The 16,706-nt window shown below is 36.4% G+C and overlaps 1 protein-coding gene across 5 annotated transcripts in view; it reads right to left on the bottom strand.

Annotated features, from left to right (window-relative positions):
* Nucleotides 1-1,280: 1,280 nt before the first annotated feature.
* The window catches only part of GRK4 (G protein-coupled receptor kinase 4), a 39,083-nt gene continuing 23,657 nt past the window's right edge, over nt 1,281-16,706 (bottom strand). For 3 of the 5 annotated variants that reach the window (XM_062574553.1, XM_062574552.1, XM_062574554.1), the window contains exons 9-16: nt 14,933-15,123; nt 9,210-9,247; nt 6,615-6,704; nt 5,870-6,078; nt 4,854-4,991; nt 4,169-4,306; nt 3,038-3,160; nt 1,281-1,488 (exon numbers count right to left, since the gene is read on the bottom strand). In XM_062574553.1, the coding sequence (XP_062430537.1) occupies nt 1,435-1,488; nt 3,038-3,160; nt 4,169-4,306; nt 4,854-4,991; nt 5,870-6,078; nt 6,615-6,704; nt 9,210-9,247; nt 14,933-15,123 (981 nt within the window). In that variant the 3' untranslated portion in view covers nt 1,281-1,434. Of the gene's footprint in view, nt 1,489-3,037; nt 3,161-4,168; nt 4,307-4,845; nt 4,992-5,869; nt 6,079-6,614; nt 6,705-9,209; nt 9,248-14,932; nt 15,124-16,706 lie in introns of those variants that run through there. The other 2 variants (XM_062574555.1, XM_062574556.1) reach the window with 2 other exon arrangements.

Here is a 16,706-nt window from a genome sequence, read left to right as displayed (position 1 = left end):
GAAGAGTTGGAAGGAAAAAAAAAATGCTCAGTGGAGACAATCCTCAGAATACAGAGCAGAACATAAAACAAAAGTCATGTCTCCAAATTCAAGAACATTGCATTGTATTTCTGAAGTCCCTAATTCAAAATTTTAAAACAGAAGAGGCTCTTAATGGAACACTGACAGATATTTCTAATATCAATGAAAGATGTTCCCTAAATTTATTCTCATACACAGCTGAATAGTTTTACCTGAAATTTCACAAGAGAAAAAGGGAAGAAATATCTGGCATATTTGAGCCCAGAAGACTGGAAATCCAACGAGCTTCCAAGCATCTGGAAACAGTCTTTTACCAATGAATATCAGGTAATCTTAACTAAAACCATCAACATCAGCTCCAGATTTGCATCAAGCAATCATTAAAAGCAGGTTAATGTTTAACTTTAAGGTTATAAGGAAAGATTATTTACATAATTAATTTGATACCTAACACACTACTTTGTCCTTCCCTAAGTGGCAGTGATCACTGTCAACCCAGTAACATAAGACATTATAATAAGGAGAGAGGCAGGTAATAAATAGTAAGATGCTTTCTGATTTTAAACCCATTATAAAACTGTATCTTCCTACAGCACAAAGTTGTAAACAGTTTTGTTTACAAGAAAAAAAAAAAAAAAAAAAAAAAAAAGAGAGAACCCTCACAGCTAAAAGAAACTCTTTTAGTAAAAGCAGCAAAGTACATAAAATATAGTTACTTATAAAATTGACAGGAGTCTACTTGCATGATCTATACCCAGAAACTGTATGGAGATGATGTGTGGATGGGTAGGTAAGAGAAGAATGGAGCAATACAGTTTGCTACAAGATTCAGCTAATGTCCAGAATTCTATATATAAGTAGATAGAGATTCAAGATAATCTTCAGATATAAACAATAGAGTATTTCAGAATAAATAACAGGTGCACAGAACTTTTTTTTCCCCTCCCTTAGAAGTTTGATAGAGATCAGATAATAATTCTGCTATTATCTGGCAGCACAACACTGCTATGAAATTCATCAGTACAGCAATTCTGCTGTTAAGAATACTGCAAATAAAGATCCTAACAAACAAGAAATAGTGCTTGTGAAGAGTCTTACCAGGAGCATACAAAGTCAAGTTTATGCCATAATTATTATCTCTGTGCTTTAAAATCCTTTTAAGTATTTCTAGATTCATTCCACTGGAAAAAAATAAAATAAAATCAGAATACATACAGAAACACACATTCACTCAAATGGCACTCATTGTCTTTTGTACAGTTAAACTTTAGTGAAAATATACATCTTAAAACAAATGAAGTACAAATGTACAAAAATCCTTGAACTCAGATAAAAAATATGTATAATACACTTTGCTACAGAGATATAAAACATTCAAAGTTCGCTCATCCTTTCTGATGATAGTAAAATGATTTAAAGTCTGGAGGACTCCTGTTCATCATCACTGCAATCAGATTTAAAACAGACCTGTGTGAGAAGACAAAACGACAATTTAGCTGCAGAACTGGCACTTTTATTGATCTAGGTGTTTTGTGGGACAGGGAAGGTTTTGGGGTTTTGGCTCCTTTCCAGTACTTTTTGATCCATACCAACTAAATGCTTTAGAAATATCAAAGGAAACTACAACTCAAACTCAAGTCCTTAAAACTCCATTTAACCATAGGTTCTTACCTTCTCTTAATGACTTCACAAAGCAGTTAACTGCAATGTTAACATTTCAAAAGCAACTGACAGCTCTCCATCAATATTAAATTTTTAAAGGACTCTTTCTCAATCCAAAAACTATCTCAGGACAGTAATGGCCTAAACCCTGATGATTCAGCATGATGGGCCTACAGTAAGACAAAACTTTTAACTATAGCTATGTGTCATTATTAGTACATTTAACAATTCCATTTCTATAAATGGGAAAAAGTGAATTCAGAAAGGTAAACTAAAAATGGCAGTATTATAAATTCCATTAGCAACATAACATTTTACAGGGAGGAATTACCAGCTGATAACAAAAGTTACCATCATGCAATTTTAATATATGGCCTTGTGGCTACTTAAGGATATGCTCCTAGCAATTTTAAATAACTACATTTCTACTTGTAAGTAAAAGTAATTTCTACAGAAGTGTTCTTTACTAGAATATAATCATGCATCTCAAGAAATTTTAAGTGCAGGCATACTGAGTAAGCAGAATGGCATATGACATCTTCAACTGGAACAAAAAAGAACCTAACCAATAGTCTATTTCTCATAATCTATAAGCAAGTACACTACCTTTCATGCCTTTTAGAAGGTAAAATAAATTTGGGATTCAATTCTTACACCTCTAAATGTTTATTAAGAAATACCAGCTATGCATGTATGAAAAGGCTGTGTATTATCAAAAATTATGTAAACATACAGTATGTCGTTGTTTTGGTGATGGCATTAAACTTCCTAATATATTTTAACATTTGTTTCATAACACCTCTTATTCATTTAGGGGATATCACTGCTTAGTTTATACCCTGGAATAATGCACTGGCAGTCCAGCTTTCTAATGGAGCAAGCACTATGAGTTGAGGTGTCCAGTCACACCCGCTTCTCAGTTCATATCAGCCTCAGACAAGTTTTTACAGAGGGACCTTAATTAACTTTGAAGTCACCTCCCCAGAAGTTTCATAAAAGCCAGGGAATAGGTAAGAGCATGACCCAAATTAATATAGTCAGGGAGGAAAGACCAGCTCAGCTGTTAACAGCTAACTTGCCCCATATAACAGCTAGGCATCTCAAGAGGAAAACAGAACACTGAGGAATAAAAAAGTGGGTAGGGGAATGTGCAGATGGGCTACAGACTCTTGGTATTATAGAAATTGCCACAGTTTCTGAAAGGGAATGCAAGATAAAGCCCTAATAAACCAGATTTCATTTCATTCAGAGAACAATTTTTCATGTCATAAAATAATATTTAAAAATATTAAAACTGATTGAAAGTTAACATTTTATTGGTAATTTTCTTACGAAAGAAAATAAGTATCCTTGCCTCTCCACTGAAAAGTCTGTGAAAGAAGCCTCTCTTTGGTTTAGGAGACCTCTCTCTGTCTGGTGACACAGTACCATCAGTTTCATATGCATTGATATCTTCAAAACATCCTGTTTCGATCATCTATGAAAAAATATGAAATGTGAATGAAATATAAACAAGCCCCTCAGACATGTTCCATTTCTTATCCCTTTACTCTGGCTGTGTACTCCTAACAAATTACAAATCTATTACTTACAACTTTATGCTTCTTGAACTACACCACTCACAGACCTACATGAAGGAAGGCACAAAGTCTACACTAAACCTTCTTGTGCGTCCGGAGAACCAATCACCAGCACTATCATGAAAGCAAGCCCTAAGATTGCCGCTCACTTCAGTAAGGCTCATGATGCAAGGAAGCAGAAGCTTTTTAGAATTAGAAGTGGATTTACTCTGTGCCTTGTTAAATATTAGATCTTCTTCTCTTCTATTCTGCTGATTTCAGAACAGTCTCATACAATAAATATGAATGTGGTTATTTATAACCTGAACAGAACATATTAATAAACAAAACATTGAATGAGAGGAATGATTATCTTTGAAGAATCCTAGACTAATAAATGAGTACATTTATTAGTCAGTTGAAAAAGTCTTAAGATAAAGTTTGACTTAACTGATGTTGAATAGAAATAGTCTGGAAACCTTAGAAAAGGTGAATCTTCAGTTCTGTATTACGTATTACTCAGATATTCTATTGCTATACATGCACAAAACACTGAAGCTGCAATGCCAATTTGCTTTTGTATTAGTTTGACTAGTATGCTATCCTCCTCCTATGAAGAGGAATACTCAGTATCATAATACAAGAACAAGGAAAATGTGATCATACAGCATACAGAACTGTATCAGAATCAGTATCTATGGCAACAAGACACCATATTCCATTTTATGTAAATTCAGGGTAATCCTTCCACCTTTAGGAAGTTGTTAATATTTGGGGGATTTTTTTTTCCCTCTCTGATGTCCCTTGGCAAAGAAATCTGAAACAGAAACTTCTTCACATATCTTATTGAGAAAATTAACACTGTAATTATATTCCCCATTAACTCGTATTTTTGTACAAAAAAGCACCTTTGAAATATACAATACCTCATTTTGCCAAGGGATTGAGACACAACCCGTAACAAATTTGGAATAGAAGTCATCATCTGTAGTATCCAGATTCACTCCTTTTACTGTTGAGAACTGTTCTATGTCCAGGACATCTTTACAATACACCGCACGTGGCTGCAGTACAATACAAGATTGTTTCATTAAGTCCCCCTCCCTCATCCCCTAGATGAGAAGTAGGAGGTGATAATTTTTGCAATTTTATATTTCACATTGTTGATCACCAAATTACACTATAGTACACAGCAGTAACGCAAAAGCTTAAAGTAACTTGTCATAAGGCACCTAAGAAGTTCAATCCATCCTGCAGATACAGAAAGAGTGTGCAACTTGTTCTCTAGACTTCTCAGTGGTCATCAGAACTCATCTGTCCTTTGTCTCCTTCCGTTAAACTCCACAGCAACTCGTTCAAGGCTAATCTTTATCTGTTCAGCGCTTGAGCTGAGGAAGTCAGGTTCTAATAGGTAAGAAATCAGCTACAAAGTCTCATAGAGCAATATGACTGTTGTGAAGTGTTTTCTAATCTTCTCAGACAAAAATGCCACAAAACATCTAGCTATTATTTGCTAACATGGCATTCCATTGCTGATATAAGATTACTGATATAAAACTATGACAGTTCATGCCTTTTTAGATACTAATCGAATCTGTCTCACCTACTTACATCTGGCAAGAATGGAGGTTCTAACATGTTAGCTTCCAGCCTCTTGAAGTTAATATTCTTGAAAATAGGATGTTGTTTTACAATAGCAGCTCCATCTTCAGTGCAACCCAGTCTATCTTCTGGATTTTTGGCAAGTAACTGCAAAAATAAGAATAAGAAGGCTGATTCAGTGATATCATCCCGTAATTAAAAAAAAAAAAAAACTATATACAGAATCTTTCAGGATAAGAAGAATTAATTTGGTTACTTGGCCTTCTTATAAGACTAGTTTTCTCATGCTATCAAAATGAACTTAAATATCAAACTACAACAGCAGTCTGGCAGCATAAAGATTTTCAGTATCCAAAATTAAAAAAAAAAAAAAATCCAGCAACACCAACAAAAAAAGAACACGCCCCCTGAAAAGTAGACCATTACTTATTCAGAAAGTAAAGATTATAACCAAAGATACATGAGGATATTTTAATCAATGCCAGGCTGAATAGATTTTGCAGTACACTGACCTTAATTTCATGAAATACATATTAATGTTTATTTCCGTGAGTTTAAGTACTACATATTTTCCATAAAATAAAAACATTTTATAACCTTTTATTCTGTATAGGCATGTTACCTTTAACAAGCTGCTGTCTTGTACAGACTAACACAAGAAAACCAGTATACTACTCTGCCATATCTTCTTATACAGTATCAAAATTGAGTGTGCTATTGTACTATGATCATGTGTGGCACAAATGAGTACTGCATGTAAAACACAGTATTTTTCACATGAATTTAAAAAATAGATTTATTCAGCCTTTCTTCAAGTTGGAAAAAAGTCTGAATTCTCCACGTTTGATAACATAATTGAACAATTGATGAGTTCTCACAAATTCTTATCTGAACTAGAGAAAGATTTAAGAACCCTTATTCCACATCAACCCAACTTTTTCAGTAAAAGATGTTAAAATAAAACAGTTTAGCGCTTAGAAAGGGCTAGAAATTTAATTTTCAAACCTCTAGGTCTCTTCACCCACCATCCTGCAGATGGATTTTGCCTCCTCTGAAAACTTGTCTGAATATGTTTCCTGGTCTTCCTTTACTCTTCGGTCAATCTCATCCCGTTTGACCCTTTCCTTATGCTTCCTGAATGGAGACTGTCCTTCAATCATTTCATAAATCAAGCACCCAAGGCCCCACCAATCAGGGCTGAAGGTATACTTTTCATTTTTGAGCACTTCTGGAGCTAAAAAACAAACCAAAAGATTTCTTATGAAGATTTACTTTAAATTAATTAAATTTTGAAAAACTCCCAGGTAGTTTTCTGGTACTGCACAAAGATTCTTTGTACCCTGTATAAATATTAATTTCTACAGTGAAGATTCTGTGGATATCCAACCGAAGCACTGAAGTGTTTAAGATCCATACTGTTTACAAACTGAGCATGAAGTTTTTCCAAAGTATAAAGAAAAATCCAAGTGTCAGCATCAAAAGAAATAGGCTGCCTATCTGTGACTCTAGATTTCCCTGAACCTCAAAAGAAATTAGGTGCTTTCTTAAAATTCTACTTAGAAGTTAGTATTTCCAAAATTAAGCTTGAGTTTAATCAGAAGGCTGGCGATTGACAACTAACATCTACCAACACATAGTTTAACCTTTCTTCACACACAGAGTCTAACAACTAATCCAGATCTAATACAGTTCTTTGGACAAGTCATTCATGTATTCACAGAAGTTTAACCAAACTTGCTGGTAAAACACAACTAAAGATACTTTACATACCCATATAACCAACAGTCCCAACTCGCCCTCGGACTGTTTCTCCTTCCGGAATCTGCACAGCTAATCCAAGATCTGAAATTCTGATATGTCCTGTTTATGTTAAAACAAATTATAGTCAGCCAGCAAATAAAGTATCATCACTTAAAATATATTTCTCTAGCATATCTCATCAAAACCCCCCAACACATTAAGACATTCAGACATCATGTATCACCACATAACACTAACTTTAACTTAACTAGAAAGGAGTGATTTATCAGTAACCCCTCTCCCTCCCCCCTCCTTTTTAGGGAAAGGGAAAAAAGGGAGGGGGGTGGAAGGTAAGACAGGCACAGATCTCCTAACAGACTTCCTGAAGGTCATAGAGAAAGATTCACTGTCAAATATTCTATTCCTAGCTTTGGCATGGGCTGTGACTCTAGGTTGAACAGGAATTATGACTGCTCATTTCAAATTCTGTATTAACACACCAGAGAGCTGTATTTTTTCATTCTGTATTCCCCTACACCCACACACTTAGCTTTCTGACTGCCTAAGAAACCATTAGCAGTTACTCCATTTATTCATCATAGGTGAAAACCATAACCCATCCCGAGATGGCTTCCTCTAACAAAATACCCTAATAATGCCGAGTGCAAGTTGGAATTGTTATCTCCAAGCCTCTCAAAAAGAAGTTTGCTAACCATAACCTATTTAGAATTTTAATTGTGAGATATCAGTTACATATTAGAATTTCCCCTTCTCATGAACCACTCAAATGTAGATAACCTCAACTTTTATTTCACTTTATAAGTGATAACCTCTCAGGTGACTACCTCTCCTATTATGCATGGCATTTATACTTGCTCCTGCAATGCAGCAGCAGTCTAGTGGAAGAATGACCATGAGTCATCATGAACAATAACGTCCATGATGGACAATGGGAAAAAGAGCTACAGTTTCCTATCAACACCTATATTCCCCATGCACAGATATGGCCCATTGCTGAACAGACTCAGCACAAAATAATTCAAGGCAATAATTCTGACATGATTCTAATGTAGAAATATGTAACTTTCTTAATAAAACAATAAAATGCTAGGCAGAAAAAAGGAAAATTTCACTTTCCACTGCATTTTAAAAATCAAAAACCTACTAATCATCTGCAGTAATAAGATTCAGGTGAAAAAAAAAGAATGCATACTTCTAATAGTGGGTATGAGAACAGGAACAATGTTGTTGACAGAATCGTCACAGAGTCACAGAATAATTCAGACTGGGAGGGACCTCAGGACGTCTGTAGTCAAACCTCCTGATCAAGCAGGGTCAGCTATGAGGCTAGCCAAGACTGTTGAGGACTCTTGAGTGTTGAGCTCTTGTTGAGCTCTACAGCATACTGTTGGGTAACTATGTATTAATTTCTGCTTTATATGTGTTGGATAACCATAGGGCTGTGAGGCAGGGGGAATAGGAAGGAAAAGACTGGAGAAAGCTAAGTGCCACTCTGTATACTGGTTGGGAATAACTGAATACTCGAGTGCCAAATGCTATTTTAAATGCATTTGGATGCTCTTCTATTCTTTGACATCTGATGAACCCCTCTCAAGAGCAGGATCTGAGCTCCTGAAGTGATTTTCTAATTAGTCCCCTGTGCTCTCTGGAACAAGATCAGAATGTCCCTGGCAGACAGAAGGCATTTTAATATAGCCATATAAGGCTACATTTTTCTCAAAAAAGCCTTCAACTTTTGCGAGGCATTACTGGAGGGGGAAAAAAAAAAAAAAGAAGAATGCATTTGATGTCTAGCAAAGCTTTAGTTCTTGGAAAATGACTCGTTCCAAGCTATTAAAAAAAAAAAAAAAAAAGAAATTTATCATTCAGAATATCCTAACTTCAAAAATATTTTTGTTCAACTAAAATACTCAGCATTTGTAACAACAAATTCAGAAGAAGCTTAGAAGAAGGTAAATGCTGTACCTGTTCTACAGCAAAGAAAAAAATATTCTGTTTCAGTCATTAAGGAAAATTAATTTGGCTTTTTGGAAGACAAAAAAAAAAAAAAAAAAAAAAAACACCCTACAAACATTTCTTCATACTTCCTTGATTCTCTCCAGCCACATATACACCACTGGCCATAAGATCTTCTGTTTTAATTAAAAATGTAACAAGACACAGATGCCTAAGTCAGTAAGCTACTATTTATTTTCCTCTTCATTGCTTAAAAACTAAGTAGAATTATGGCACCATATTCGACAAGTGATGCTTCCATGTTCAAGGATGAAGAAAAGAAAAGTTACATAGAAGTTTTAGCCATGTTAAATCAGCGGAGAGGTGGAAGGGGGAAGGAAGTGGCCATTCTAAAGATGGAAATCAACCCCTCAATACCACTTCTTACTCTCTTCCTCTTCTCACAAAAAGCCCACCAATGCTTTCTACTACTCTCTTAAAAAGCAACGGCAGTTTTTCCCTTTCCATATGTAAGTATGCTAAAATGTTAATGTGTGTCAGTCAGGTCCCTGGTATTATAGAGAGACTGTTCAATTCCTTTGGTTTCTGACACAATATTTACCACATTTTTAACTCTGGAACTGAAAACTAAAATTAGAGTTTACCTACCACAATCATCAAGGAGTATGTTCTCAGGCTTCAAGTCTCTACAAATAAAACAGAATTAAAAAGGTCCATTATCCAGAGGCAAAATTACTTGCCATCATCAAATGCAACTAATGCAAAATAGGACTTCTTAATACAGTTCTCATTAGCAATGTTTTTCCAGCTTCATCAATAAACAAAAGGAGATGTAAAGTTTGTAAAGTTCAGGATCGATAACACTTTGTCCATAAAACTCTTCAGATATATTTTTTCCAACTCTCCATCCTATTTACATTTATGACAGTAATTCATGTTTCACAGATAAGTGACCTCCTCTACAAAATGTGAAATTTCAAACAGAAGAACTGTCAACTTACACCTAAATTTGCATTAAAAGGCTTTTCTCATGAGAGAAAGATCCATGCAACTCTGCATCAGTAAAACAACTCAGCACTTGCTGCAGTTTGACACTGCTTGCAATATGCCAGAATATCAGTAAAAGTAGGAAATACTCATAAGACTTATTAGGACTAAGCATATGCTGAAATATTTATTCAAACCCAGTTCCTGCCTGTAATTTGAGCATGCAGCTTCTAAAGCTTATTAAGCAGTTGTCTCTAGTAAGGATTCTTTGCAATCAACTCTCTGCTAAGAGCATCTGAAATTTTTTTGCTGTCAGCATCAAAGTTGTATGTGAAACATTCTTTAGCTATTAAAAGCTAGCAAGTCTCAGGAAATAGTCAAAGAACAAATCATTGGTGTTGCAATTCTGGGCTTCATAAAAATTCTCATACATTTTTAATTTAAGAACAAACGAAAAGAAAAAGCACAAATATATGTTACAACAGGATCAGATTCCCCCCACAATGAAAATCTGGGGAGTCACTGAAGCTGACCAAGAAGCTCTTCAAAGGTCACTTCCAGGATTTACCTTGTCAGACTTTACTCAAAATATATACAAATAAATATTTAAATTGTGACACGCATTACAGTGTGTGGGCTGCAATACAGTCTCTTAAATTTCTTCTACCATTAATACCATGAGGTCATACACAGACCTTATCTTTAAGGAGACTTAGACCTTATTTCTTCCCAACCCTCCATCCTATTCACATTATATTTACTAAGCAATTCACATTCAACAGGTGAAAGACTACCTCCACATATAATAATTAATATTAGTAAAAAAAAGTATTTGCATATATGTACAGTTGGAACAAGAATTCACATAAACAACTCATACAAAAGCAGAAAACACTGAATAATGCAGAAACAATGGTTTTAGAAAGAATGACTCTACGGTTTACACGTTCAAAATGAGAGAAAGTATATACATATTACCAATAATACCATATCACAAATACATAGATTTCTCTTTTCATAAACACATGCATGTGTATATCTGACTTTTTTCAAATATTGATAAATCCATATACTGAGGTATCAGTAATCATGCTGAAGTTTTATTACTTCATGAGATTAACTGTACAAAGCAGTCAACAAAATGCTTTCCTCCAAATACTTTAAGAAGTCCCCATAATATTAATCACTTAATATTATAAGACTACAATATTATGGAAGTCAAGTGAGTCCAAAATCAAAGAAGTATCAAATAGAAAGTTATGAAAATTTAACTTAAATTTCAGGCAGAAACAAATCTACTTTAAAATGCGTAATATATACTCAGGTTAAGCCAAGCAAGAAAACTGCTTGTAAAGCAGGGTTCCAACTCCAAAAAGGCTGATTAAAGCCTAACATGATACTTAATAGCAACAACTGCTCCTTAATGGAAACTATATTCAATTCTGGCATGATCTGAGTCAACCGATGATCTATCAACATTAAAGACATGTTGTTGCCAAAATTCCAGCTGTTGAATGCAATTAGTTTCTCGATCTAGTGGTTCACAAGATGTCAGCTTTGGGAACAGGCTAGAGATTGGCCGTCAGTCCGAGCTTTGGGATGGCAGGTTGGGGTATCAGCTTTCTTCTCCCCTTGTGCTACCATGCAGGGGCCAAAGGCATAGTTTCTGCAGGCTCCAGCCCTGTGCGCTGCAACAGGTTGCAAGATAGACTAAGTAACCTAATTCTAGGCAGAGAGGCTCAATTTCCCTTCTTGAAGTATAAGATGGCAAAGGGTACAAAACTAAGAGCTTCACTAAAAAGAAACAGATTTAAAAAATGATATATTTTATTTAATTTAAAATAAACACACTCTAGTTCATTTTTGCTATAGCTTACGTCAGCTGTCCTACACAGAAAATTTCTGGATAAAATGTTCTGAAATGAGCAAAAACTTCTAGGTTAACCAGAATTATTAGCATTGTTTATACATTCATTCAAGGATTCGCTGATGCAGGCTGGAATCTAATACTGTCATTGGACATACACTTCAGGACATTTCACTGTATAGATGTGTACTGTGAGCATCAGCAGCAGGCAGGCTGTCTGGTTCAGCAGGCAGGAGCTGTCTGGTTCATCCAAAACAGCTTCAATAGGCCATAAGTGGGGAGGGAAAAACTACCTCTCCAAACAGCTTAACTGATTTAAAAAAAAAAAAAAAAAAGCTGTAATTCTTCAGGAGTCAAGTATCTAAACTCCAACAATAAACCTTGGGCACTGGAGTTCTTTTTTTGAAGTTAGGCATTTGTTCCCTGCTCTCTCCCCCCATGTAAATCTCACTTTCGCTCTACGCATGATCAGACTCTTGATGCAGCAGATGGATGAATAGCTCCACCACTGTCTGTTCCTGGCTGCGTGTGCGCGCGAGAGCGTCGGCAGCATATGGCAAGCTAAGGATCGTTTCACAAGCTACCCCTGACCAAGTCAGCCGGCTCCTTGCTACGGCAGCGCAGCGCCAGGCCCTCCTCCCAGCTCTGCACCTGCTCGTTCAACCCCACAGACCCTCACGACTACCTCGCCTCGAACCCCGGTGTCAAAATTGCACAGCCCGACTCCAGGCTCCTACTGTATTTCAAGCAGCCTGTAATAACTGGTACGCTGACACATGAAACACAAAAATTGGTGTTAAAAGAGAAGAAAGCCAAGCCTACTTTGTCTTTTCGAGGGACTTTGCCACTGGTGGTGACACATCCCAAATATATTAACTATTAACATGCCTGACAAATACTGCCATTCCAGAACTGAAAGAACTAACAAGATCTACTGATTTTAGCTCTAGCTGCTGCCACCCATTGCACCGAGGATTTCTACCGCAGAAGTTCTGAACTTCCCTTCTTCCACTGCCTTTAGAATATACTTACGCTGTGAATATATACATAGTCAGTCATAAAAGCATGTTTTATCAGGAAAAATCTTATCACAGTTTACTAAAAACAATTTAAGCCATTTGATTAAAGAGAATTTAATATAAAGTTTTTCCTCTACAGCTGGAACACAAATGCTCTAACAGTTCTTCAGTGATGGCAACAAGAGTTAGCTTTGATTTTAGAAATTCAGTGATCCCATAAGAATTTACTGTGTTCAAGCTGACAGCAACAAGAGAAAAAACACTCTGCAAAAGAGGAAAATACAAAAGGAATGAAAAACCTCAGTCACTATTAGTTCCCTTAGTTAGGGAAAATAAATCCTTCAATGAAAGAAGAGGTACTTGAAATTGCTTCCCTTCTCAGCCCACAACTAACATTGTGACTGTGGACTACCTTAAACTTCTTCAGTGTTGATAAAATCATTAAGGCCAGTTTTTCCCAAGCTTTCTGTTTTACTGACTGTACATATGCACTCCATTGCTTGCTAAATACATTTGCTTCAAGATACTTGATACAGAATTTTGATTGTGTAGTGTATAACTGTAATTAGTGATACTCTAAAGAATATTAAGAATATTAAGAATAAAGAACCATCTGTCTGGGCTTGATTGTAAAACTGTATGATTTATGACAGCTACATTACTAAATGTACTGTACAGAAAGAGTACATGTGGAAACAACAAATCTCCCAGAAAACCAGTATTAGCAAAACTGAAGAAAGTACAAGACTTTTTGCAAAAAGTTGGTTATTCTATATTAAAAAAAGAGCAGGGCCAAAAGCGATTCCACAGAGAAAATTATCCAGACATTTTCTCATTTTATTCCTCAAGTGTAGTTGACCAGACACTGTATAATTAGAATTCTCATTTTTCATCTATTTACATATTAGGTAGGAACCCCCTTAGTAAGTCTTATACAGTACTATTTAAATAATGATATAATACTTTCAGGTATTATGATTAAATTCAAGCCTTTCCTTTTCCTCCCTGAGCATGAAAATTATTCAGTTACTAGTAACGTGCACATGCAATTGTCTCTTGCTCCTTCATTTCGTTATGAACAGAAACTATAATTTTTATTTTTTCATTAAAGTGCAATTCATACTGGTTTAACTGTGAAATTACTTTTTTTTTTTGCTTGCTCCTACACTACATGTTTAAGGTCACACGAGCTTGAGACCTATTAAAAAAATCCTAATAAATGGAATACCACAATACCACATAAATTAGACACCACCATAATAAGGAGAAGTCATGACACCACCACCATCCCAGACTCTGGAATTGTGGGCAGAGAATGCTAGGGTTCAATACTTATGTTTGAATGTCTTCTAGTATGTAAATAGCTAACTAGCTGTGTTTAAACACATGGGTTGTTTTCTACAATCAGCTTTGTTCTCGCTCGGGCCAAAGTAAAGTGATCTACTTGCAGCTGATCCATGAGAACGATGAGCAAAAACAAGACTCAGCTTCTTCAGTGTTTCCACCGTATGTGCATACCAAAACGTACTCTATAACATGGCAAGTTCAGTAAAACTCTTTAGGGACCCCCACACAACAGCCGACATAAGCCAGGTCTTCAAGCATTCTATATTTGACCCATTTTAACGCATGGCATACTCATGAAACTATATAATTAGAACTGACATCAGTATAGACAGCCCCAGAAAAGAAAGGTATTTAGAAAACAGTACATTTTCAGGTGATACTAATAGGAGGAGGAATTTTTTAGATAAACTACAGAGATCTAGTCCATGCCTCTGCTATTTTCCGAGAGACTGATGTGTATCTTGATCTTTTCCCTCACCAATATAGAGAGTTAAGACTCATTATATTAAAGTTACGCAAAATCTTATTTTAAATCTACTTTAAAAACAATTGATGCTTGCTGTTTTGCACCATTAACAGAGACAGCGTTCTTGTTCCCCACTAAGTTTGTTTTGCTTGTTTTGTAATATTTAACACCGGGGTTAAATGATGTATGTACAGAGACCAGAAAGTAGTAAGATCATATGATCTCAGTTACAATATATTAGCATTCTGACAATTCCATTCATTCAAAGGCACTAATGTAACACGCAACGCAGCAAGTGACATCCATAGCTGCCTTTGAACTTCTTCAGAGTAGGCAGGAGAGGAAACCTATGGGAGCCTAAAGTTCATTTATTTATCTGTTCTGCTAATTAATTAGCTTTGTAAATCATACTTTTTCCTACCACTTTGCAAACCAATTTTGAATCAACTCTATAATATTTCATAATACAGCAAGTATCTACACTTAGATTAACAGTAAGATGACAAGAGTGAGCAGTGTTTCCAAATGGCATGTCAAGAAAAGGACAACTGAACAAAAGTTTTTGCACCTTTTAGAACAAAGTCTATCAGGTAATTCAGTTTCTTTTAAATAGAAGATAGTTCATACCATTAACATGCTGAATACACATGAAGTTTCCAAGTACCAGTTACTGCAGTTAACTCACCTGTAAACAATCCTCTCCCTCTGCAAATCCTCCAGACCACAGCACAACTCCGCAGCATAGAAAATAGCCCTTTCTTCATCAAAGCCAGGATTTCCCATGTTATATATGTGAAACTTCAAATCTCCTCCATTCATTATTGTTAATACTAAACACAAGGCATCTTTTGTCTCATAGGTGTAGGATAAACTAACCTAAAAGTGGGGAGGGGGAAAGAATATCGTTTTTCACTCATATACCAAATACAATACTACACTCAAACCGTAGTACAACTTACAGTTCTTTTCCTAATATGAAACTTTCTATGAACCTTCTTAAAAAGCCAATCGCTACTGTCTGTTGAAGTCTTACTTTGAACAACCGCCCTCTTAATCTTCCTGGGGTAACGTACTTGAAAACCCAAAGGAATCCAGACTAATTATTACACATAGACAAACCTTGTACCACCATTAAGAACAACTAAGTGACATAAATCTGTTAAGATATCCCAGAACTCCATCCAGACAATGGATTTATTGATGGTGTCTCAGCTGCTTATTATTCTTTACAGAGGTAACTTGTACATATACCTTATTTTATCAATACCTCAGCAATTACCCATTTCCAAAGCACTTCCTTGAGCCTCTTTAACAGGTGCTCTAGAATACGGAAACTAAAAGGTTATGTCCTGCACCTAGGGAAAAATAACCCTAGGCACCAGTACAAGCTGGGGGCTGACCTGCTGGAGAGCAGCTCTGCAGAGAAGGACCTGGCAGTGCTGGTGGATGACAGGTTGACCATGAGCCAGCAATGTGCCCTTGTGGCCAAGAAGGCCAAGGGTCTCCTGGGGTGCACTGGGAAGAATGTTGCCAGCAGGTCGAGGGAGGTGATCCTGCCCCTCTACTCAGCCCTGGGGAGGCCTCCTCTCAAGTACTGTGTCCAGTTCTGGACTCCCCAGTACGAGACATGGAGCTACTGGAGAGAGTCCAGTGTAGGGCTACAAAGATGACCAGAGGACTGGAGCACCTGCCCTATGAGGAACGGCTGCGAGAGCTGGGCCTCTTCAGCCTGGGGAAGAGAAGACTGAGGGGGGATCTGATCAATGTGCATAAGTATCTGAAGGGAGGGTGTCAAGGGGACGGATGGGGCCAAACTCTTTTCAGTTGTCCCATGTGACAGGACAAGAGGCAATGGGCAGAAATTGAAGCACAGGAAGTTCCGCCTGACCGTGAGGGGGAATTTCTTCCCTGTGAGAGTGACGGAGCACTGGAACAGGTTGCCCAGAGAGATTGTGGAGTCTCCTTCTCTGGAGATCTTCGAGGCCCACCTGGATGCAACCCTGTCTAACATGCTCTAGGTGACCCTGCTTGAGCAGGGGTGGTTTCACTAGATGATCCAGAGGTCCCTTCCAACCTTACCGATTCTATGATTCTATGTAAAAATCAAATGCCTAATTTCTGTTCCATTTTTCAAGTCACTGCATATTCCCTGGCTTTAATACTTGCCAACAGTACAACAGATTTACCATAGCTCTTTACAGTTTTTCCTCTTACTGTATTTGGAATGACATATTGATGGGGCAGGGAGAACAGTTTCTCTTCAGATTTATATAAATATTTTGAAAGCACATGTGAAGTTTTAAAGCAGAATTGTGAATTCAAAGCAAAATAATTTTACAACAGCAGAACAAACTGCAAAATTTAACATATTTTCTATGCTAAAAAACAATTTTAATTAAGAAATTATTTGGCTTTTGACCATCTAGCAGGATCTTAAAAATTACTTGAACAGTCTAACT

This window comes from Rhea pennata, chromosome 4 (assembly GCF_028389875.1).
Source record: "Rhea pennata isolate bPtePen1 chromosome 4, bPtePen1.pri, whole genome shotgun sequence".
NCBI classification, from domain to species: domain Eukaryota; kingdom Metazoa; phylum Chordata; class Aves; order Rheiformes; family Rheidae; genus Rhea; species Rhea pennata.
The sequence above is the reverse complement of the archived record's forward strand: the minus strand, read 5'-3'. Positions and strand labels throughout refer to the sequence as shown.